This window comes from Rhinolophus hipposideros (genome assembly GCF_964194185.1).
Source record: "Rhinolophus hipposideros genome assembly, chromosome: 8".
NCBI lineage: Eukaryota > Metazoa > Chordata > Mammalia > Chiroptera > Rhinolophidae > Rhinolophus > Rhinolophus hipposideros.
This window is the reverse complement of record NC_138054.1, coordinates 46,831,572-46,856,816: the sequence shown is the minus strand read 5'-3', so window position 1 is coordinate 46,856,816 and position 25,245 is coordinate 46,831,572. Positions and strand designations below refer to the sequence as shown.

The following is a 25,245-nucleotide window of genomic DNA, read 5'->3' as shown; positions in this document are numbered from 1 at the left end:
CTTGAGTTTCAGATACCCTTCTCACTTTATATATAGGACAAACCGGTTCCCCTCCAGCTTGCGGCCACACCCAGGCGCAGCCGGGTTCAGGGTGGCTCCCCCTGGACAGTGACGATGAGCTCCTGACATCCTTAGGGCGGCTCAGAGGACCAGGGGCGGGCCTAGGGCTCTGTTTGAGGAGGTCACCCTGGAGACAGGCTGCAGAGTCCTGGGGGAGTGCCAGGGCGGCCGCGGGAAGAGGGAAGCCTGGGAGGCTGGAGCCTTGCCCCGCGCAGGTCCCTGCAGTGCACAAGCCGGAGGTCTGGGAGGCCCCCGGCCAGCCGAGCCCGCAGCTCCAGCCCAGCTGTAGGTAAGTGAGACCTTTGTGCAGCGCGCCTGGGCGGGAGCGGAGAAAAAAGACTACTGCAAGTTGGAGCACTGCAGGAACTAAGGAGGGAGGGCCTTGTGGTGAGAAATGGCCTTCCTGCCTTGGCCATGACCTCTCTGATGCCTTACTCCTCCTTCCTCCAATAAGAAAAAGTGGCCACAAATTTGGGAACAGGAAGTGGGTCCTGGTCTTTGGACACCCGCTCACCTGAGCTGGCCAGTCCGAGATCTGCTCCAGGGGCACAGAGTCCTAAGCAGTCTTTCTGAGGCCCGCCTGGCAAACTCAGGCAGCTGCAACCCCTCCAGACCTCTGGGTTCCAACTCTGGCCTTTGGGGCAGCTTTGCAAACAGGTGAGCAGACCGCGGTCCCTCTGTACTACTTTGGATGGGAACCTGTATGACCCCTTGAATCAGTCTCCGTGTGTCCTGTCCGCACACTTGGACACATTCACACACTCACACTCATATACACAGATACACACACAGACACACTCATACACACAAGCACACACACACAGATGCTCACACGCAGGGCCATACACACATTTAGTACATAGACACATCACACACAAAGGTGCACACACCCACTCCCAAAGGCACACACTCAGTCAGGTACACAAATAATCACTCATTCACACAGAGGCACACACAGAGAGATGTTCACAGGTACCACACACACACACTTACATTCATGCACATAGACACTCATACAGCCTCACATACTCATGGGGACACACTCGTGCTCGCACACAGGCACACGCCCTCAGAGAGACACACTCAGAGGCACATCCTCTCACAGAGATGCTCATATTCATGTGCACACACTCACACACAGGTACACACTCACACACCCACACACACACACACACACACACACACACACACTGCCCTGCCTCCCTTCCCAGCACAGGATAGCTCTGCCGTATTTGTGTGCCCTTCAGTACCCTTCGCCTCTCTCTGCCCTGACGTTGATCACACTGGGGTTTTACAGCTGTGTTCTTGTTTGCACCACCCATTCATCTGCCAGCTCCATGAAGGCAGGGATTCTGTTTTAGTTCTGTATTAGTGTCTACCAACAGTGCCTCCTTGTTAGGACTTTCAGATTTACAGATCATAAAAGAATTTAAATGAATATCTCAATTTGTATGTAGGCAAGAGGGCAGTAGAGTTATATATAGTCTATGTTCGGGGAAGTCCATTCCTATTACCAGCTTTTTAACAAGCATTTGTGAGAAGGAGGTAGGTTTTCCAATAAATGACTTCATTGAAAGTTAAGTTCTGTTTGCTCTTTACAAAGTAAATCATGGTTGCTTGAAAAAAAAAATACCCTTTGGGGAAGACAATTAATTTTAATTTTTTTAAAGTAACAGTAATGACAACAAATAAAGTTTTACCAAGAATAAGTGGTGGGGGAGGGCAATAAAAACATTGCTTTCTTGTGTGGGATAATATCTTGCTTATATACATGGTTATCTTTTTTCAGTGACTTTAACCTCTTCTGCAGTTAAGCATTTTTGTTGCAGTTTACTATCGGCTTATGTGAAGTAAGTATACTATTGCATAAATAAAAGTTATCAAAGTTATCATATTTCCAGTTATACTGACCAGAATAACAACATATGCTAAAACTCTTAAGGAAATCCCACTTCCCCATTTAAAATAGGTAGAAAAAATATCTGTACCTTATTTAAAATGAATCTCCGTATCATACTAACTTAAATGTTTTTAGATCTTTCGTCTGCTATTTTACAAATGTTTTCTTCCAGAGGTTATGATGATGTCAGATGTTGCTAAAGACAGAATGGCCCATTCAGTGAAGAAAAAGGGGAGTGTGTCTCCTCTAAGTTGTCATGAATTCAGACGGAGGGAACTTCATGGGCGCATCAAAGAGTGAGTACTGAATATCTAATAACTTCAATTTAATTATTGAATAAACTGGTTCATAATGCTTATCAGGAGAAAAAAAGACATTTCCTTTGGGACATAAAAAGAGAGAAAGTGGACAAATACAAGGTTCAAGTCATCTTTTGGGGACACATGTTTAAAAGAAAGAGAAAGAAAGTGAGAAAAAATAAGTGATATGTTGATTCCAGCAGTATTTTTTACTACTTCAAAGACTGCCCCAAAAGAAACACCATATGCAATGTAGACCAGATACTTCTTACATGTCTCCTGAATTTCTCTCTTCAATATTACATAAATACATAGTTTTTGCATTTCTGTAATCAATATATACAAATATGATGCATTTATCATTATTGCACACAAATTGTGTAATGTATTTTAGTAACTATTGCTCATGTCCTTTTAAATGGCTGCATAATATTTTGTCAGTTTATAATTTTGGGTTAGCTAACCATTCCCCAATTATTGGGCATTTTAAGTTTGTTTCCATGTATTTTTTTCGTTTTTACTATATAATATCTCTGCTTGTTTTCTTCCCAGAAGTATAATTTGTGAGTCAAAGGGTAATTAGTACTCTTTTTTTTTTTTTTTTTGGCTCTTGCTGCATATTGCCTTTGCTCTCTTAAAGAGATGAATCAAGAGATGCTCTTTGCTCTCTTAAAGAGATGACTACCATTGGGAAGAAAACAAAACAAATTATTCCATGCAGAGGCCAACTAACTTATATAATAGACTTTTCTTCTTAATAGTTTCCACAGGATTGAAGGGTGTGGTATACTAAACCCCGTGGTTGGGAAGCAGGAACTGTGTCCTATGGAACTAAGACCAGAACTGGAATACATTTACTTTAGAATTCTGAAACCAAATCTTCCTATTCTCAGAGTGTATTAATGCACTTATTTAAAATTCTTCTTTCTACTCCTGGATATTTGTGGATTACAAGTACAATCTCTCTATTTTACAGATAGAAAATACAAAAGACTAGCAATCCTAGCATGTAAAGTAAAGCTGGGTGAATAATCTCTGTAACTTTTGCTTTTGACTCTAAGCCATTTTGGCTTCTATTTCTAGTATTTAAGTATAAGAGTTCTTTTGAAAATTATTTTAAAACAGTTGTTAGCTTAAATTCAACTCTTTTCAAGAAAAAATTTATAATAATAATCTGACATAAATCATGTTCCCATGGTTTAAAAAAAAACCTGCTCTCACCCAAACACTAAATTATCGTCTGTATTTACATAATTTTCATTTACCTCTTCCCTTTCATAGCAAATAAGAAAGTCATACAGAATCAGGACATGGCCAAATTTGAAGAATTAGAGATCACTCTTTTTTTTTTTTTTTTACTGCTGAAGTACAAATACAAACCAAAAGTAACAATACAAAAATAGTTTTTTCAACACATTAGCATAGATTTTTCACTAACAAATACAGTTCAATAATAATTATTTTGATATATTTGAAAGTAGAAAGTTGGACTCTCAAACCAAACATTCAGAATGGGTCCTCTACTTGTGCTTTTTTTTTTTGTCTTAAATAGCAAATGAAAAGTTTCCCCCACCCTTGTAATGCCCCAACCCTAGCTCCTGAGTGCTTTCCACTGTATTAGACCAGACTGCACGGGTGATTCTCTTTCATGATATCCATCTGCAGCTAGTAGAAAATTCTGAAAGCTTAGAGGCTATCAAATGCAGGTATTGTTTTGAAATTGCATTGTTTAATGGAAAAGCATATACCTTTCATTTGAAAGTTATTGCAAAACAAATTTTTAATAGACCAATTTCAGTAGCATAAAATATATCCTGAAGTATACTGACGACCTAATACACTACCTCTCTCAATCTCCCCAGCATTAATTTTACTAGGTGGGCATCATTCTTACCATTTTTCTGTGAAATAACTGAGGCTTACAAGTCAGATGTTGGTTTAATGACTAGGATACAATCTTAAATCATGAGTATGGCATATAGAGTCTACAAACTTTGTCTCCTTCTCAAGCACCATCTTTTCCACTATCTTGCCAGCATCTACTGTATGGCAGTACTCAATTCCCATATTTACAATCCCTCCGTGTTCTGTCTTGCCTCCAGCCATTGCCTTATGTTGCTTTCCCATGGGGTACGTTTATCTGTAATACTCTTCTTACACTCTGGTTCCCTTTTCCTCTTCCTTCAGAACTTAGCTCCATCCTCATCTCTCCAAAAAGCTCTCTCTAACAACCCAACTACAACCACTTCCCCTTCCGGATGGGTTGGATTCTCTTCCTTTTTACTTCTGCTGCTTTCCCCTTTTGCATAGTATTGTGTTGGGCTGTTTTTTGTATAATTCTCTAATGAGAGTATAGACTTATTTGCCTTGATAGCAGTAAAGACACAGATGAGGAGGGCAAAGAAGAGTAGACTGTAAACCTACTTGGAAAGCAGCTTCTTGAGTGTGCACAAATTCAACACTACCATCATGGATTCTGTGTGTACAGTCTTCTCCAGTAGTAACTAAGGCTTAATATCGTTCCCTGGGCATAATGGATATCCCAAGTACCTTCTGAATTGTGAAATGAAGATTGAATTTATATACAATATAATTCTTGTTAAGTGTTTTTAGGGCTGGGTGTTTTTATTTAAATTATGCTTTCATTATAATGTGATTCTTATGTTTTTAAAAAGAAACATTTTAGGCTGGATCTTACCATCTCAATATCATAACTGTCAGCAAGTTGTCATATTTCTTTCTACACATACCTATGTGGTTGTCATCTGTAATTTGGAGTTCTGTTTGTATTTCACTTAAATAATAATAGCAACAAGGGCTCCACATTTATTGAGCCCTCACTATGATCTCATTTAAGTCTCATAGAAGCTCTACAACAGAGGGTAGCAAACTATGGCCCAAGGGCCAAGTTCCACCTGCCAACTGTTTTTGTATGGTTCCCTAGCTAAGCATGGTGATTACACAGTTGGAAAATATTCAAAAGGAGAATAATTTTTTGTCACGTAAAAATGATAAGAAACTCAAATTTCAGTATCCAAAAATAAATTTCTATTGGAACACATCCATGCCTATTTATGTATGTATTGCCTCTGTCTGCTTCCACACTATAACTACAGAGTTGAGTAGTTGCGATAGAAACCATAGGTCTCACAAAGTTTGAAAAAAAAATTGCTATATGGAATTGTACAGAAATGTTTGCCAAACCCTGCTCTATAAGATAGATGCTATTATCATCTCCGTTTTACAAATGAAGAAACAGATGCTTAGAGAGGCTGAGCCTTCAAAGCCACAGAATTAAGAAGTGGTAAAATGGGCTTTTGTTTATAGTCAAGTATTCTCATTCTCTAAAAATTGGCTGTCGATGCGTAACTTGCATTAACGAAACTCTTCTATGTATTCACTAGAACCTTCTGGTCCCCATCCATGAATAAGAGCAGGTATTTGCAATGACATCTTTCTTGTTGGAAGCTCAGCCTTTGGCAGCCTTCAAACAGTCTTTGAACAGATGTGCTACTCTCATGTTCTTAGAATGGAAATAGAAGCCTGAGGTTAAGTTTCTTTCCAAAAGATAATGTGACATGATATCCATGCTGATTATGTCTGAGTCCAGTAGTTCAACTAGTAGACTAGCCCTAAGTTCGGTGACTAAAGAGTTTCTCTTTTGCCTCAAACCAAAATTACCCTAATGTCATGTTACGAGAGCTTTGAATGTGGATCCCACAGCTCTCTACTTGAACCCACTGGTGGCATCAAACACACTGTATTCTTTCACTTATTCATTTAGTCAAGGTTTCTTGAGCTTCTACTGTGTGCAAATTAACTTGCCACATATTAGACAGATAAAGGTGACTTACTGTAGGGTTCTATTCTGGAGAAGTTTGTTTTTCAAGTAAACTAAAAGCCACTTGGTAATTTTGTTTCTGCAAAAATGGAAAAATATCGTATTTATGACTTCATTTGAAATAAATTTAATTGACCACCCAGTACATTCCAGGTACTATGCTAGGTGATGGACCACACACCAATAATCCCTGCTCTCATGGTGTATAATCTGGTAGGAAAGGCAGTGAACAGGTACTTTTAAATGTGGTTAATGTATTCCATGATTCCTATGCTACTGTGAGCTGTTTATGTGCAGTTAAAAATGACGGTGCTTGGCCTGTTTCCTCATTTCAATAAGTTCTATTCCCATCTAAACCAAACTAAAGGACCCAACAAGATCTGGATGAGATCCAGCTTCCCCACCAGAGAGGGAGAAACTTAAGAAAACTGAAATGGCTATGTTCCAAAATGAAACCACAATAATAACTAATAGTATGTTATACTTTTTCAACCGTTTCACATATAAGATCCATCTGATTCTTATAAAAACCCTATGGGTTACGTAGAGAAGATACTTTTATTATCTCCATTTTCTCATTTATTATCTTATTTATCTCAGGAGCAGATTTTAGTGGAAAATATTCCTCATTTCATAGCACATTGTCATCGTCAATATGGGCGAGAGCACTCATGTTTACCTAATTGTCCCTCTTCTTCCCCATTCTCACTCCCACGCTCATCTCCCAATGGGTACCCACTCCAATACTACACATATTATAATATACACATCTAAGTGCTGTTTCCTATATATATACACACACATATATATATACACACACACACATATGGTACACAATGGTACACACGTGTATATATATGGAGAGAGAGAGAGAAAGAGAGAGAGACAGAGGTATATATAGACATATAGATACATATTTTTTGTGTGTGTGTGTATTATGATGTTTTGACATCTTAAGAATTCTTTTCCGAATGGGAGAACACTGCCTTCCCTTCCAGGTTGAGCAAATTCTTAAAGATAGCCAAGGTTTCAGCAGGGAAGATGCCTTATGTCTTTGATACGCAAACTAACAAACCCAGAGCAAGCAATCCTCTCTCTGCAGCCCTCAACCTCACAACCCAGGAGACAGTTTCCTCCACCTTAATCAACGCAGAGCCAACTACCAGGCACCTAGGGGCCTCCCTTACAGCTTAGAGCTTGCAGAAATTATTCAGACCAGCCAGTCCCGAACTGTTTCCCCCGCCTGGCTTTCCCTTTCCCTCCGAAACCCCAATGAAGGCTCTAGCCCCGGCTCTTCCTTGCTCATGTCATTCGTCTTCTTCACCCTGCTGTTTTTACACATGGCCCTCCATGGCAAGGCATGTCTCTTGTCTCTAAAACCTATTAGTATAATGTTTAAGTGAGCCCCTCTCGTCTCGTTTTCTGGCCACACCTGACTGACCATCTCATAAAAGAATGCCGCATAAGTACTTATCAAAGAGATGTGTTTTTGACTTACATAAATGGTGTTGCGCTATAGATTTCATTTTGTTTTCTCAATCTCATATATCTTATTCAACGTGTTTACTTTCTATATTTACTTATGGAACTATGAATATCTATCTCGTTGCTTCTTACTGCTGCATAATACTCCTTGATATGTATCCATCACGTATGTTCTTATCTGTATCCTCGGGATCAACACCCAGCGTAGCGTTCACTCCTTGCCAAGGTACGCAGTGCCATAGGGAACATCTTTGCACATAATCCTTCATTGGTATCTTTGTGAAAACTGCCCTGGGAATGTTGGATTTTTTTGATAGGTTGTGTTGGGAGAAAACTGGCTCACTCTATGAAGGAAAATGAAGCTGCATTCTTACCTCACACCATTTGCATAGTAGACTCCAGATGGAGGGCTGAATGTGGGAAGCTATAAAGTGCATAGAAGAAAGTATAGGAGAATATCTTTGTATTCTACAGGTAGGGAAGAGTTCTTAAATAAGATGCCAGCATGAAGAAGCAGGTAAAGGCGTTCACGGCTTAAATCATTCAAGGCTTAAATTATTAAGCCCTCTTTATACAATGGGATAAAAGTAGGAATTGTCATTTCTAGATGTGATGAGAATTTATTAAAACAATACACGGAAAGTTAAGGAAGTTTTGAATTGGAGAAATAATCTATAGATGAAAGTGCTTAACACAATAACATATCGTTTCTCAAATCAATCTACAAGGTCAATATATCTCAATCAAAATTTATTTGTGCTTTTTGAGAAACTCAACAAACAATTTTAAAATTTATAAATAAGGAAAGAATTCTGAGTAATTAAGTTAGCTTTGCAGAGTGAGCATAGAAGAAGGATTTTCCCTATCGGATATTAAGATTACCACAAAGTTATGGTAAGTAAAAATGATAACTAATGCAGGAATAGACAAATAGATCAATGGTATACACAGAAATTTCAGAAGTAGACCCATGAATATATGGAAGTATAATGTATAAAAAGCAGTGGGGAAATGTTGGATGTTTTTGATAGGTTGTGTTGGGAGAAAACTGGCTCCCTCTATGTAGGAAAATGAAGCCGCATTCTTACCTCATACCATTTGCATAGTAGACTCCAGATGGAGGGCTGAAATGTGGGAAGCTATAAAGCGCATAGAAGAAAGTATAGGAGAATATCTTTGTGTTCTACGGGAAGGGAAGATTTCTTAAATAAGATCCCAGCATGAAAAAGCAAAACCACAAACCAAAAAAAAAAATCCTTGATAAATATAATTACAATAAAACTTAGCATTTGTGTTCAACAGAGAATACACTGTTAAACACTATTAATAAGCCAGCGGAAGATATTTTTTTTTTAATTATGCACATTAACAATAAAAAATGAAAACCATTTTTTAAATAGTCAAAGGAAATATGTAGCAATTTACAGAAGCAAAGTCTAAATGGTTAAACAGAATTGAGAGATGCTTGAACTCACTTGGAATGAGGAAAATGGAAATTAAAACAAGGTACCAGTTTGCACCGATTCAAATAGTAAAACATAGGAAAGGAGAATAATACCAAATGTTGGCAAGGCAAGTGAGAATAAAAACTGATATAGTCATTCAGTAAAGAAATCTAACAGTATTTAGAAAAAATAGGTTTGTGCACATCCTATTATCTCTATACATTAAGGAAACTGAGACTTGGTATAATAAAATGATTTGCCCGGTAAAATGATTATCACAGGTCCCAGATGATAGCTAATAATCCGTGGTTCTCTAACCCTAGAATTTAGAGACATCTCAAAAGTGTGTGTATTGTTATGAACTGAATTGTCTGCCTCTCCTAACTCCCCCCAAATTTGTATGTTGAAGTCCTATTCTTCAGTACTTCAGAATATGACCTAATTTGGAAATAGGGTCTTTAAAGAGATCATTAAGTTTAAACACGTTCATATGGGTGGATTCTAATCCAATATGACTGATGTCCTTATAAGAAAAGGAAACTTGGACACAGACATGCACAGAGGAAGGCAAGGTAAAGAGACAGAGGGAGGAGACTGCCACCTGCAAACCAAGGAGAGGGGCCTGGAACAGATCCTTCCCTGACAGCTTTGTCAAGGAACCAGCCCAGCCAACACCCTTGTTCTCAGACTTCCGGCCTCCAGAACTGTGAGACGATAAATGTCTGTTGTCTAAGCCACCCAGTCTGTGGTACTTTGTGATGGCAGCCCGAGCTCACTAACGTAACTTTTCTAAAGGAGTCAATGGAATAGCAGCAGCATGGTCAGGGAGCAGAATGGAGTGAGTGGCTCAGAGGCCTGCTCTGTGGTGCATTCTAGCTGAGGTCAAGTTCCAGCCTGAGTACCAATAAACTGCTGATCTTCCATAAATTATTAAGCCCTCTTTATACAATGGGATAAAAGTAGGAATTATCATTTCTAGATGTGGTTAGAATTTATTAAAACAATACATGGAAACACCTGAAATGGTTCTTGGCACATCAAAGTACAGAGCAAGCACAGTATTAACTATTATTATTACGTAGAACTTTGGGATCAAACGAGGCCTGAGATTGCATCTCAGATCTGCTGCTTCACTAGCAACTATCTAATATCATTTGAGTCTTAATATAGCATCGATACAATGAGAATAATAATGACTTCATCATGGAGTCATTGTGTTTAGTCGTTGGACAAATGTTTGTTGCCTATGTTATAGGCATTGTGTTAGGTGCTAAAGATACAGTGGTGAACAAAACAAGCTATCCCTGCACGCCTGATACTGCTCTTGTCAAGATCATAATGGCTTTCATGTTGCTGACCTAGTGGTGAGTCTTCACCTTACTTGCCCTCTCAACATTTGACACTGTCGACAATTCCTTTCTGGAAACACTTTCTGGACTTGGCTTCTCAACATACATTTTGTATTCTCCTTCTTCCTGACTGGTCCTTCTTCCTCAGACTTCTTCACCAGTCCATCTTTTTCTCCCCAGTTTCTTAACGTAGGAGTACCTCAGGGAGCAGTCCTTTGTCTTCTCTTCTTGTCCTCCACTTATCCGCACAGGAGTCTCCTCCACTCTAGTGACTGAGACATGGTGTTATTTCCCCAAATGTGTGTCTTCAGACCACGCCTCTCTCCCAAACCTCAGGCTCATTTATCTGCCTACTGACCTTTCACTTCAAGACCTACTAGACATCTCAAACTCAACATTCTCAGAACTTAACTGTTTAACTAACTACCCTCCTTCCTATTTATCAAGAAATTCTATCAGATCAACTTTATATATATGTCCAGAACCCAACTACTTACCACTACCCACACCTGCTGCCATCTTGGTCTGAACCACTGTATTAGTCAGCTCGAGTTGCCATAACAAAATACCATAGATTGAGTAGCTTAAACAATAGGATTTTGTTTTCTCACCATTCTGAAGGCTGGAAATCTGAAATCAGGATGCCAGCATGGTCAGAATACCTCTTCCTGGCTTGCATATGGCCACCTTTTCACTGTGTCCTCACATGGCAGAGAGAAAGCCCTGCTGTCTCTTCATTTTTTATAAGGACCCCGGTTCTATCTGCTCAGGGCTTTATTTTTATGACCTTATTTAAGACTAATCACTCCTTAAAGGCCACATCTCCAGTCACATGAGGGGTTTAGCATCAATATATGAATTTTGGGTAGATACTATTTAGTTCCTAGCAGTTACTGTCCTCTCTAAACTGGATTACCATTAAAGCTTTCGAACTGGCCACCCTGCTGTAACCCATGCCAACCTGCAGTCTACTCTCAACACCACAGTTGGAGTGATCATTGTAAAATATACAGTGGATCTTGCTATTCCTGTGCTCAAACTTCTCTATAGGCTCCCGCTTTATCAGAGTAAAAGACAAAGCGCTACAAGGTCTAGTTACCCGACACCTTTGTAACCTCATCCTTTTCCAGCCTCCTGTTTGCTCCCTCTATTTCAGCTATGCCAGCCTTTCTTTATGCATTTCTTCAAATATACCAGGCAACGTCCTGTCTCAAAGCCTGTGAATGTGCTTCTGTCTCCCTGATACATTCTTCCCTCAGACATTCACAGGGCTCATTTATTCACCTTCAATTCTTTGCTCATGGAGGCCTGTCTTCACCATTCTATTTAATATTGCAAACAGTACCTTCTTCCCCCTCCACTTCCACACTCTCTTAACGAAGCTCTGCTTTTCTCTGCGGCATGTATTATTTTCTAACATAACATATAATTTATTTGTTTAGTCTATTGTCTGTCTTTTCTCACTCAGTTCCATGAGTGCAGAGATCTTAGTTTGTGTTTTTCATTATTATATCCTAAGGATCTTGAAGAGTGCCTGACGTATAGCTGTCACTCAATAAATATTTTTTGATAGTTGACTAATTATTACATCATACTAATTCCTGAACAAGCAAGTTCTTTTCTCACAAATAGGCTAGATTCACAGGTTCAGTATGTGTTAAGTCCCAGGTAAGCAAGGGCTTTCATCTTGCAGACAGAAGATGCATTTACAGCAAATGGAAAAGTGCTCCGTTCAAATGTTTTAAACAAGATATCCTTTTACCTCCTTGCTGAAACATTCCGTGTGCATCTAATAACAACAACAAAAGAACATTTTCATTTGTGTTGAAATTCTGTTGAGATAGACCACACTCCTCCTTGATGATCTCTGTAGCATGGTAGAAGTAATTATGTCATCCACACTCTCAGCCTCACCTCTCTCATAATTGCCAGGGGTAATGCAACATTGAGACTGTGTTCATCCCGGAGCTGCAAGAGAAGTTTCGTCAGCTGTCTCTGACCTTAACCCGACCATATCTTGGATGAACATTAGCTCAGTGGACTTCAGAGAGTAACTCCGATTTTCCATCCATACATTAAAATTGTTCTATGTTGTTAATTGCGTTTCCTGGATTATCTTCAATCACTGCAGAGCCAGACTTTTCACCACAGAGCCAGGTTGAATGGCTCGTTCTTTATCCTTCAGAATCATTTTTCCTCTTGAAAATTATTCCACAACAACACATAGTATGTCATTTTCTCTCCTCTTTCATTTCTGAAAATATATCTAGACTTTTGTTCCCATTATAATCTTCCTGTTGCTAGCAATATGGGGCTAATAACGCAAATAAAATATCACAAAAACTACATATAATTCCGGCAAACTTGCTATAAACTAAATGGCCACAAAACTAAATTACCTTACCAGACAACTCTCACTGTTTAGTGATGGGGGAAGAGTTGGTATGCTGTTAAGCCTAACATACATAAAAACATCTAGAATTTTTGAGGTGCAAAGTTCCCAAATGAATTTCTATCCATATTTTTCTTGTTTTCTACATCTTGTTTCTGGAGCACAGGGACTCTTAAGTTTTCTTTGTATTACCAGTACTTTCCCCTTTGCCTGCCACATTGTGGGCAATAAAGATTTGTAGAAAGAATGAAGAAAAAAACAAACAAAAATAATGTGCAAATTTTATACCCTGACGCCTTCTTTTCTCTGTGCGCTCTGAAATGTCTCCACTGGGAGGCAGCATATAACTTTAATAACAGATTAAGGGCTGGGGGAGTTCCGCTTAAATGATACCATTCAAAATATGGTAGTTCCAAGCATTTCACCGCGACAGATAGAAGAAAGAGATGATATTCTGACCTTCCTAAATTAATGGCTCCAAGGCTGGTTATGCATTCAAATATTATCTCTTCCTGAAGCTTCAAAACATCTAATGGCAGTGAAAATGTCTGGAAATGAATTCGCAATTATAATTAGATGGTATTGTGGCTGGTGAGATTTATTGAAATTAATGTTTTTATCTCTAACAGTCATAACAATAAGATATATCTTGAATTTATTCTGTGTAATTCAAGGAACGGTCAGCAAGCCAATCTGCAAGATGTTTTCAAGACAGAATAAATATGTTCAAACTCCTCAGCTACTTATTTTTCATTTTTTGCCTCTTTTCTGCATAATCAGAACACAGGCTATTGGATTAGCATGGGACATTTCCAGTGTCAATCGGGTACAATATAGAAGGGTTACTTTTGTTATTGGGGGACCAATTTTATGCAGCTGTTACTTCACCCAGGTCAATTCAAAGTCTGTCCTCAGCAACAGCACATACGATTCCAAGTATTAACTGAAATTTGCATTGGATTACAAATTGTTACTCATTTCTCTATAATAATATTAGTTGATTTGTTCAGTGTTATTACCAGTAGTGTATGCCAGATTTTCTATCTTCCTGCATTTACTTTCAATCTACTTCCCATCTTAAAACTTTACAATTCTCTTGTACACATTTTGCCAATTGAAATGTTTCCTTCACAAATGCCAAGAAGCTGATGAGAATACACATCGACAGCAAGAACATGTTTCACATTTAAAAAAATAAATCAACTACAACATTCTCTTTGAAATGAGATTATGTATTTAGAAGAGGTAGTATTATAAACTCGGGAAAGTCTGGTTATAGACAATTGAAATTCATCCACTTGCAATATTGTGACGTATATCAAATAAATTTATTTTGCTGTGTATACAGAGCTAGTAATTAAAATAAATTTTCTCTTTGAGCACCTCACATTTTTATCTTTAAAATTTTCCAAGGGCTTGAATAAAGTTGTTTATCAATAGAAAATACATATGTTTTTCTAAGTCAGTATTGTGAACTGATATTGGTAATTCCCAATTTTCAAATATAAGATCTCTTTTATTTCTAAAAATTTACCAAGTTTATATTCTGGTTTAATGTTATTTGCCCAGAATGCATCACAATTTTCAAATATTAGATCTCTTTTATTTCTAAAAATTTACCAAGTTTATATTCTGGTTTAATGTTATTTGCCCAGAATGCATCACAATTTTCAAATATTAGATCTCTTTTATTTCTAAAAATTTACCAAGTTTATATTCTGGTTTAATGTTATTTGCCCAGAATGCAATTATTTAAAAAATGTTTTATGTCTTCCTTTTGTCTTTTTTGAAGGAATAAATATCTTACTTTTTTGTTCACCTTATTCTTCTCTTTTCTGTCTCCCTTTTTTCAACCCACCTCATTCTAGTGTTGGAACTATCAAATCTCAATTTCAAAAAATGCCACCAACAGAGTGTTTTTTAAAGTATAATTTTTCATGAATTTATAGTCTTGGTTTATACATAGCCTTCCAAGGTACAGAAATCAATATACTAATCAAATATTTTCCTTCTGCATGATAAGGGATTCGAGGTTTTTTGAGATATTTTGAGCAAAATATCTGAAACCCCAGAGCCCTATCTCCTCCATTAAACTAACTATAAGTTTTGTGCCCTATTAACTTGCAGGATCCCACTTTCAAGAAGCAAACTCTGTATCAGTTAGAATTTGTATCAGTTATAGCTAATACTTCATATTATAATGATTTTTTAAAAAAAAACAGTGGCTTAAACAAAGCAGAAATCTATTCAAACAAAGCAGAAATTCAAAACAAAGCAGAAATATACAAAGCAGAAATATTTCTGTTACATAAGCAGTCTGGAGGGAAGCAGTTCAGAGACCTACTTGTCTATCTTTCTGATCTGTTATCCATAAGATCATTTAAAGACCCAAGATAGCTGCTGAGCTCTTGCCATCATATCCACATTCCAGTCATCAAGGAGGGCATAAACAGGCTCCTCTTGGTTGAATTATTTCTTTTAAGGAAGCTCTCTTAGAATTTCCACCCAAAACTTCCACTTACATCTTGTTAGTTCACGAGCCACATGGCCCCAATAGCACCAAAGGAATCCAAGAATTTGTCTTTAATTTGGAGAGAAATATTCCCAAAAACTAAGAGTTCTGTTACCAAGGAAGAGGCAAGAACAAAACTGGAAAGCAAAGGCCAGTCCCTGCCACAATGATTATTATAGTTTTCCTTATAATGGAAGAATGGAAACAACCTAAATGGCCTGAAGAATAAATAGTTAAATAAAATGCAGTGTGTTCAGATATTAAATACTGTCTTGATATTTAAAATGTTGATGTAGAGTACTATTTTTGACATAGAAAGTTACCTACAATACATTTCTGAGTGGGGGGAAAAAAACCAGCATTTGTAATGTGATCCCATATGTAAAATTATGTCTGAAAAGATTTTTTTTTATTGTAAACAATGGCTAGATAACCACCAGGGTTAGTAATTTTTGTGTAATTTTACTTTGTTTTTTATACTTTTCTATATGTTTTGAACTTTTTACAATGACCATGCATTTTTTACATGATTACTGTGGAACTAAATCACCTCCAGTAAATCAAAACAGTCACTCTGCAAAACTTTCTATTTGTACACCAACCTTCAGCCTGTGGGGTTTTTAAGCTGCCCTTGTGACACTTCCCAGTTTCGTACTGATAATATTATAAACTGCACTAAATATCATTTTTTTAGTAACATGACAATAACAAAGAAATAGTGAGGACTGTTTGTAAAGATCCTTGTTTGCTTGGTTGTCTTAAACTTCTAACTTCTGCTAATTTGAGCTTTGTACCAACTCTTCTTTTTTCTATAAGTTTTTAATATGGTGTTAGGTAGAAAAGAAATAGGGTCTTTATTAATACTTCCTTATGTTTGTGCAAGCAAGTTTTAATTGCAATAATTAATTTTTTTCAGGCAGTCATTGCCCTTATTTTCATTCTTTCAGATATGATCATATGTGAGACTTTGTCACTAAGAAGTAAATAAATAAGATATTTGAAATCTAAGACTGTCGTTCCTATGTGTATGACAGTAAGCCTATATCATTCCTATATCTCTGAAATGTGTGGAATAAGGACTCTTTTACTTACTTGAAAGGATATTGTGAAGGTAAAAGGAGATCATTGATGGAAAATGTTTTGCAAAGTTAAAAGTAGCATTTATAATATTGGGACAGGCTGGCTTATCTTAGAACCAAGGGGCTTATGCCATGTGGGGTTTTCTAAGCCGAAGCTGTTGTCTTTGGTACTGCCCACAACACCTGCAACCTATGTGGTCAAACAGGTTGGATGTTACTTCAAAGGGCAGCAGAAAATTGAGGACAGCAGGTGTTACAAGAATGAAGACTGAAGTCACTAATCCAGAAATCCATCGTGAAAAAGAAGCCATAATTTCTTGCATCATGTTCTTGGGCTGAGTGGGTAAACCTTAAAATTTATTGTGGAAATTGTATTGTTTTAAATGATTTTTAAAAATAGATATACCCATGATTTCCTTTAAATATCACTTTACAAGAAGCTCACTAATTCTAAACAGCTGAGAGCTAAGAATTTTAAACTCATTACAGATCAAAAAAGAAAAATCCCAAAAGTTTAAGAAAAAACATCTCTTTGTCATTTAATTAAAGCAAAAACATAGCCTGCTTATAAAAGTGGTCACTCTGAAAATGAACACACACACACACACGCACACACACACACACATACACACACTATTATATCATTTCCTCTGAAATGACATCTGGCTTAACCTCCATTTTCACAGGTGTAGAGAATTGGGGGTATCACATTGTGAGTGCCATTAGTGACAGTTTAATTTCCTCTGATTAAGTTGAATTAAATAGTGCTGGAGGGACATTAGGGGCTCCTCTAGTTTGGGTCTCCTGTTCAGCACCTGGATAAACTAATATCGCCTTGATTACCAACCCAAAACCCTTTCTTAACGTTGAAAAGAGTGGTTGATGCGCATTGATTTATGATACTTTGGGTGAATTGTGGTTTCTCTCACCATATAGATTAGTTTCATTTTTCTTTGCTCTTACTAACAGAATTTGTGAGGTACATACGATAGTAAACTCTTTATAACCCCTATGTATATAGAGAGCTGTTGCCTAACATTTTAAGCTTTCTCATATAACCCCCAGTCTCTTTTGTGAGCTTTGTCAGCTTTGAGGAAACCCTTTGCATCTGTGGTAGAGACGCGATTGGCAATGGATGTTTGAAATATGTATTCGGTTACCCGTCACTCAGAACCAACCCAGGAACACTTTCTTGATAATCAGATGCCCCTAGCACTACTCTGGGCTTTAACCACTCTACTGAGACCTGCTCCAAGAAACTTCTTACACCTTAATGTTTCCATCTTTCAAATGTTTCAGACTTTAAATATGTCACTGGGATATTTCTATGGGACTTGCTTGAAATTTTCTTAGAGGAAATTGTACCTTTGTAACATTTTTGCTGAAGGCAATATTGTGCTTTGTTATTATTGTAATAACCATTGAAATTTGTTTTCTGCCTTGCTTTCAGCTGTTTCAGTACTGTGTCTTGTATGGATGAACCTAGCCTGCGCGATGATGCCTCTCGCCGTACAGTACAAATGGAAAATACCTATCAGCTAGGTGTGTTATTTCATCACTCCTATTTTAAACTTCTAATTTTTGTGAATGATAGCTACTTAAAATAATATCTGATAACATGGCATTATCTTCATTGCTAGCACAATATATGGGATCTGAATTAACAATATATGGGATCCCACAATATATGGGATCTGATGTGATGCTTCTTTAATTTCTTCTTCTACAAAATGGGAATAACACCCATTGTGTACTTTTCTCTATCAGTGTTTCCTAAATACAAAGCCATTCGCTGGATAGCACTGATACGTATTGTGTTTTACTGAATTAAGAAGTTTGCTGAGGAGGAAAGAGATCCAAGATGGCAGAGTAGATAAACACTGTGTCTGCTTTCTTCCAAGAACACATTAAATTTATAACTAAATTATAGAACAATCAACCTGGGAAACCATCTGAAGTCTGGCTGAACAGAAGTTTTAGAACTGAGGATATTAGGAATAAGCCGCATCAAGACTGGTAGGAAGGGTGGCGACCCGAAATGGCTGACTCCAAATCTCTGCATGGCAGTTGAGAACCAGAAGGTATATCTTGGCCATGGAGGTTCCCCCTGGAGGAGTGAGAGACCCCAGCCCCACACCAGCCTTCCCAGCCCAGAGTACTGGTGCTGGGAAGAGGAGCCCAACAACATCTGGCTGTGAAAAATAGTGGGGATTCTGACCATCCAGTTTGGACGGAAGGCTGCAGGAAACTGAGACAGCCTCTTAAACAGCTCATGCACAGACTCTCTCTTTCGCGGACACTCACCTTGGGCTCCAACAAAGGGTCACCGGGGGCATCGGAGTGAGGGCTGGAGGACAGTGGGCCGTTTTTCCTGTGAGGGGGCCTCCTCCCTTGCAGCCGGCAGGTGGGCGCCACGCCATCTTTCCTGTGTTGAACCCTCCCCCACAGGCTAAATCTGAATCTGATTGGTCTGGCAAGCTCCACCCAGCTGACTCACTGGGAACCTGCCCTACCTAACATCCCCAACACCGAGGGCACTTTCTCTGCAAGCAGCCAGCCCTGCCCACATTGCACTCTTTTTTGGAAAACTTACCTGAATCCACAGGCCCCAGGTGGGCAGCAATTGGTCTCGGTGTGCTCTGAGATTTTTGCTGGATAGTTCCAGGTTCAGCACTGATACCAGACCAGAATCTACATTAACCCTTTTGCCATGATGGTCAGATATATCCTAATGAATATTTCCATCTGCTGACTGCAGATGAAAACTTCCAGAAAGGGAGTTTAGGAAAGCAGATGTACATTTTTCTATATTTTTGTGTTTTTCAAGAATAAATGACAATAGGAAATTTTTATACATAAAAATGTCATTTACATACAAAGCAGCTCAAATTGTTATTTTTAAATGCATAAAATAGTCAAAATATCAACTTTTTTTGTGTGTGGATTTCTGACACATTTTGGGGGAAAAACTTGAAATCAATTAACACAGCAGAAGAGTTAATACAGTGACCACAACTCTTCTCACTCTAGTAACTCCCTAAGACCCTGCCTCACCTGACTTGCTTATCGCTTGAGGCTTTATCAGTGGCTGAACGTTGGGGAAATATAGTCAGTGTATGGCAATAATTATGTAGAGTGCCAGGTGGGTACTAGACTAGTCAGACAGATCTTTTCTTAAATTATATAAATATCTAACCACCTTGCTGTACACCTGAAATTAAGATAAAATAATATTGATTGTAAAATAAAAAAAAGTTCATTGAGCATTTTTGGGTTATCTTGCGAAGTTATTTTATATGTATTTGAGTTAAATGAAAGAGATATGCATTAAAATTTTATCCAACAAAACCCACCAATGCCGTTGATAGGTGGAAAAAAAAGCCTTCAAGGCAAAGGCAAATGATTTCTGGTCCCCTGTTGACAGAGATGTTTATCCCTTCACACGGAGGTTTCAGATATTTGAAAACAAAGATCTTTGCACCTGTCCCTAAACTCCCAGGTGAGGTCCACGGTGAATATCTTTTCCCATTCATGTTTCCTCATAGACCTACTTGTTTTCTCTAAATGTGTACCTGCCCACTATTATCCGAATCCTTTATAATTATTGCTATATAGAAATTCCACAGAGATTTACCAATGACCAAAGGAAGACTCTATGGGCCAGAGTGGTTCCATCTGTGCTAGTTAACCTCAAGAAAATTATAGACCATCAGAATATCCCATTAGGCCTTGCAGCGTTTTCTACAGTAATCCCCAAGACTATATAGATTACAAGGCTCCATAATTAGTCAGTCTACCGGTATTTTCAGTGCTGTGGTAGAAAACTAATATTCCTGCCATCCAATATACTTTTATACTTCTTCTGGTAACCTTACCTACCTTTTGGGGGGAAGCCCCACCATTGCTTTCATTACCACTTTGGGTCCACAACATTCTGCTGAAGCTGATACTAGACTCACAGATGTAACTGGGACTGATTCTGCGATAGCATAAAACACTGTGATCGGTCAAACGAATCAAAGCCTTGATATTCAATTCAGAAAATGTTGTTTGAGCTATCGAAGATGCAAGATCTGGCCCTGAAACCTGAAAGAGTCTAGGAGCTAATGGTAGCTTTTGCCATCTTGCCCTCACATGAACCCTGAGACCAATAGACAACTAAATCCTAATGTCATCATTTGTGTTCTAAATCCAAAGTACTCTTAGATTTTTCAGTTAGGAAAGCTAAGTTTGGGTTAGATTTCCCCCCACTTACAACTAAAAGATCTGTAGTCATTCGGTACATATGACTTTGAGCTCTGTGTGCTGAAAAGGTATGAATCAGATTCACCCTAGAGATTTACTGGAAGATTATATAAGGTAATAAATATAAAATGCTTATCACAGTGCCAGATATGTAGAAAATGCTCAGTAAAAGTGGCCATGATCTGTACTATGATTATCTATCAATGTTGAATTCTACTTGAATTCAGAAATCATACATTAAACATTTATTATGCCTTTAACATTGTATTAGACTCTGAAAGGTTATAATCTGATCTAGCATCATATTTCACTGGGGAGAAAGGCAGGTATGCCTCAGCTGTTAGGTGGATTAGGAGCCAGGATAGCAGTGGGGTCCCAGTGCATGGGGAGGATTACAGAGAAGAGGGGGATGATTTTCACCTGAGGAGAGGAGGAAGGCTACCTGGAGAACAAGATATTTGAGCTGGCCTTGAAACATGAGTGGATATTTCTCAGATGAACAAGATGGGGAAGGGTGTTCCATTAAAAACAAGAGCAATTGCAAATGTACAAGCATCCTTTAAAGAGAGATGAGTCCATAAGATGGAGCAGCATCCGTGTAGAGAACTGTGATGGTGGGAGAAGAGGCTATAGGTTGGGAAAGAGCTGCACATTAGACCTTGCTGAGGGGCATAGCACGGCACAGTAAGATCTGATAGACTGGAGGGGGAGATAAACTAGAGGGGGAGAATAGTAGTTAGGGGACCAGTGAAAAAGATTTTAAAACTTTGAAGTAAGTCATTAACAGTGAGAACTGGAAAGGAGGATGCTTTCTATGTCAAACCTCAATGGTATCGAACATACTCTGTAGGTCGTCTGGTAAATGGATGAGTCCATTGTCTTCTTATCCTCTGCCAGAGAACCTGACTGGAAGCTTAATTAGGACTACTTTTTTCCTTTAATAGAGGCCACTCAGGAGATCAAGTGTCTCTCCATGTTTCAGTATTCTTGATTAGCCTTTGCAGTGGGTGGATATGACTTGAAATGATTTCTTAGAAAGAACTTTGTCTATATTTTCAGGTCCTACCAAACATTTTCCTGTGGTCATTGTCAACCATATTCTGAAAGATGTGTTAACTAACTACCTACAAGAAGCACAATACGAACCAGAGCTCTGCAGACAGATGACTAAAACAATTTCTGAGGTAATGTGCGATTTGCCCAAAGTGTTAACTGTAACTAGAGTATTTACTGAAAGCACAATTCCCTAAGTTTGATGAAGGCAGTTAATTTTCAGTAGCAGTACAAATGCTTATTTATATTTTATTTTATTAAAATATTTATTAGGTCATGTTCTGTGTGTGTGTACGTGTGTGTAAAAACGCCTTTGTCTGAAACAATCGTTATATGCACCATTGGCATGTATTTTGTTTTAAATATATATAAAACTGCCCCATTTATTTAAAAAAAATTATCGAAAAAGATAAAACATTTTAAAATCATTTTGTCTTCCCCAAGGCAGCTTTAACTGCCATCAAATACGGACATTGTGTCCTTTAAATACATTTAAATACATTTCTATTTTTATCAGCTAAAGTGCTGGCACTCCATCAGGTTTTCTCTACTTTCTTTTTTATAACAAAGTCTTTACTAAAGATGCACGATTAGTCATATTACAGGAGACTCCAGATGTATGGTCCCTTAATTAGACATGAACAAAATGGTAGAGCTCTAATGCCAACATTCTTTGAAGGGAAGCCATCTTAACATAGATTTTCAAAGAATGTAATAAATCCATTAAATTCTATTTTCTGGATTACAGCTTTTCCATGTGCTTTAGCAAATGTAGATTTATTGCTGGTGCTAACATTTGGTCTTTAAATGTCTATCTCATGAAGACAGTGCTTGGAGGAAATCATAGTTATGGTGCTACAACAATTACTGAAGGTATCTACAATGCATCGTGCCATTTTCTTAATTTAAATCCACAATATTTGTAACAAAGATTAAGACTCTTAAATTTCAATGTGGCTAAGTGGGAACTTTTCTTTTCCTTTTAATTTCTAGGTTATTAAAGCCCAGGTCAAGGACCTGATGATTCCACGGTATAAGCTAATTGTGATTGTTCACATTGGACAACTGAATAGTCAGAGCATCCTTATTGGAAGTAGATGCCTCTGGAATCCCAAAAGTGATACATTTTCATCTTATGTTTTCAGAAATGCTTCCCTCTTTGCTCTTGCAAATGTCTATGCAGTTTACTTTGAGTGATTGAAAATGAGAAATCTAGTACTTACTGTTTTTAAATCAAGAAATAGGCTGTATCTATGGACACAAAAGTTCTATTGCCTAAAACCTTGAGAAGGAAACAACATCAATATTCAAACAACTGGAAGTTGGGGGCCTTTTTCATACTCTTGTAAAGATTGAGGGAGGGAAGGGTAGCATAGGAAAAGAATTTTGTTTATTCCAAGAAGGAACTAAGTCTTGGTTCTTTTGGATTTTTTGTTCATACACATAGATTCTTATTAAGTATTACTTTTCATACTAATTATTTTAATTACCCTTTAATTAGAGAGTTAGAATTTCCTGAATTTTTTTAATGAAGAAAAGTTTCAAAAAAAATATGGCTCTATACCCTGACGAATAAATGACAGTAGAATATTCAACATGGTATACACAAATGATAAATGTTAATATGTCTCAGTGCTGCATATAAAAGAATACTGGCTTTCATTTTGTACTTAATAAATTGAGCAGCATTCATTAACTGCAATTATTGTTACATGTACCTGACAGTTGAAACTGCTGAGGTAGAATTAATGATTTCATAACAATTATCATAGTCCCACAGGGCTTCTAGCTAAAACTAGAAGCTCTTGTGGGTTGCCTGCACTTTATAATATTGTGGGAGAACTGAATGTTGGCTCTTCAATAATGGAAACTATAATGTGAACAAAGGCTTTTTAGGGCACTGAAGTAAACGCTATGATATTAAATATACATGAGGCTTAATAGTAACACATAAAATCATGTCTTGGAAAGAGACACTGCTTTTAAATATACACTGCCTGATGTGACATTGAATAGGTTTTCCTAGGCTAACAAATTTTTACACAAAATATATAGCTGGCAGCTTAACAAATAAAACATGTGTATTTACTGTTTTGTTCCTATGAATTTAGTACTAAAGTGACCCAGTGAGGTTTTGAATGGATGGCACTAAAATTTACAGGGCTGAAATAGCTTATTATTCTGCTGGTTAATGCAGCTTGCACCATGGATCATTTATTTTTATGGAGCTTTCAGCCCTTTGTGTGTATGTAAAATGATGCCGTGGCATTGTTCTTGGATAGTAAGTGGACTGCCTAGAGGACATTTGTTAAAGGTCAAAGACAAATTGTACGCATATGGAGAAAATTAGCAATGCTATAGTCCTAAGGAAAAAATGATGTGTAATTCATACCAAAAAGAATTTAACAAGTGGGAAAACAGTCAGTGCTTTATAGTTTTCAAATGTATTGATGTCTTATTTTTCCCCAAAACGACGTCTAGAAAAAAAAAAAGTGCACTTTTTAAGTTCCTTTCCTTCTGTTTGTTCTAGCTTTTAAGGCAGCTTTTCAAAATGAATTAGTCAATTTGCATTATTTTTTTCTCTTAGTGCCTTAGTGAAAATACGTCTGTGTAATAATTTATCACAACCAATATTTGTCAATCTCCATAGGCCAATTTTGAGTCCGGATAATATCATAAATACAATAAGTAAATGAGCTTCATAGTTTCATTACACATTTGTGAACATCTCACATCTTAGAACAATAGCAGGGGCAACCATAGGGCAATTTGGCATGAATAAATCAGAATGAAGAAAATTCTTTAGTAGGAAGAAAGTACATTAGAAAAATGGCTTTTTGTTTAGAGTTTTAAAATCTCATCCATGAGATCTTCTTACCGTCAGTTCCAGGCTGTGTTAAGAATCAAACACCAAAACATTATGGCTGTTAAAAATAAAAAACGAAGCAGTTTGCCAGCAGATTGCCATGTCCTGTAATTCAGATAGTCAATGATGAATTCTAGCAATTATATGGCAGTATGAGAATGTATGGTAAAAACTCAGTAATTGTGACTAACTTGGAAGAATGCTGTTTATCACAAAAAGCCTTTGTGATAGAAAATTTCCATGCATGTTTTAGCTAACACCACGGTGGTCGGTGTATTACAATCATAAAAGTATCAAATCAACATGTCGTATGTGTTAAACTTACACAATGTTATGTCAGTTATATAACCATTTGAAAAATTAAACATTAAAAAAAAAACACTGTAAATTTGAGGAAATTGTTTTACTTTGAAACACCCTGAATGTTCCTGGTGTTTTCCTTCTCAATAGATGTTCCTAAAATACCACCCTTTCTCCCAGACCTGTTATGCCCATCTCAGCCTTCACTTATGATTTTTCCTTCCACTTATAGCAACTTTCTTCACTTTTCAGCATTAAACGCAGGTCTCATCTTTTCTCTAAATCTTTCTCTACCCATTCCTTCCCTCCTGTTCTCTCTCTTTCATCATTCTCATAGTTAAGCTCCTGATTGTTCTCTAGCTAATTACTGAATAATAGTTTTATTTCCCTTACCAGATTGAAAACATCTTGAATACCTG

At 37.5% G+C, this 25,245-nt stretch overlaps 1 protein-coding gene across 1 annotated transcript; it reads left to right on the top strand.

The window, feature by feature from the left end:
• Positions 1 to 2,137: 2,137 nt before the first annotated feature.
• Positions 2,138 to 24,894, top strand: DYNLT5 (dynein light chain Tctex-type family member 5; the record flags this gene model as incomplete). Its single annotated transcript, XM_081055525.1, has 4 exons — positions 2,138 to 2,256; positions 17,813 to 17,904; positions 21,667 to 21,791; positions 22,654 to 24,894. The coding sequence occupies 4 exons, from the start codon at positions 2,138 to 2,140 to the stop codon at positions 22,855 to 22,857; spliced, it is 540 nt and encodes a 179-aa protein (XP_080911651.1). The 3' UTR covers positions 22,858 to 24,894.
• Positions 24,895 to 25,245: the final 351 nt, after the last annotated feature.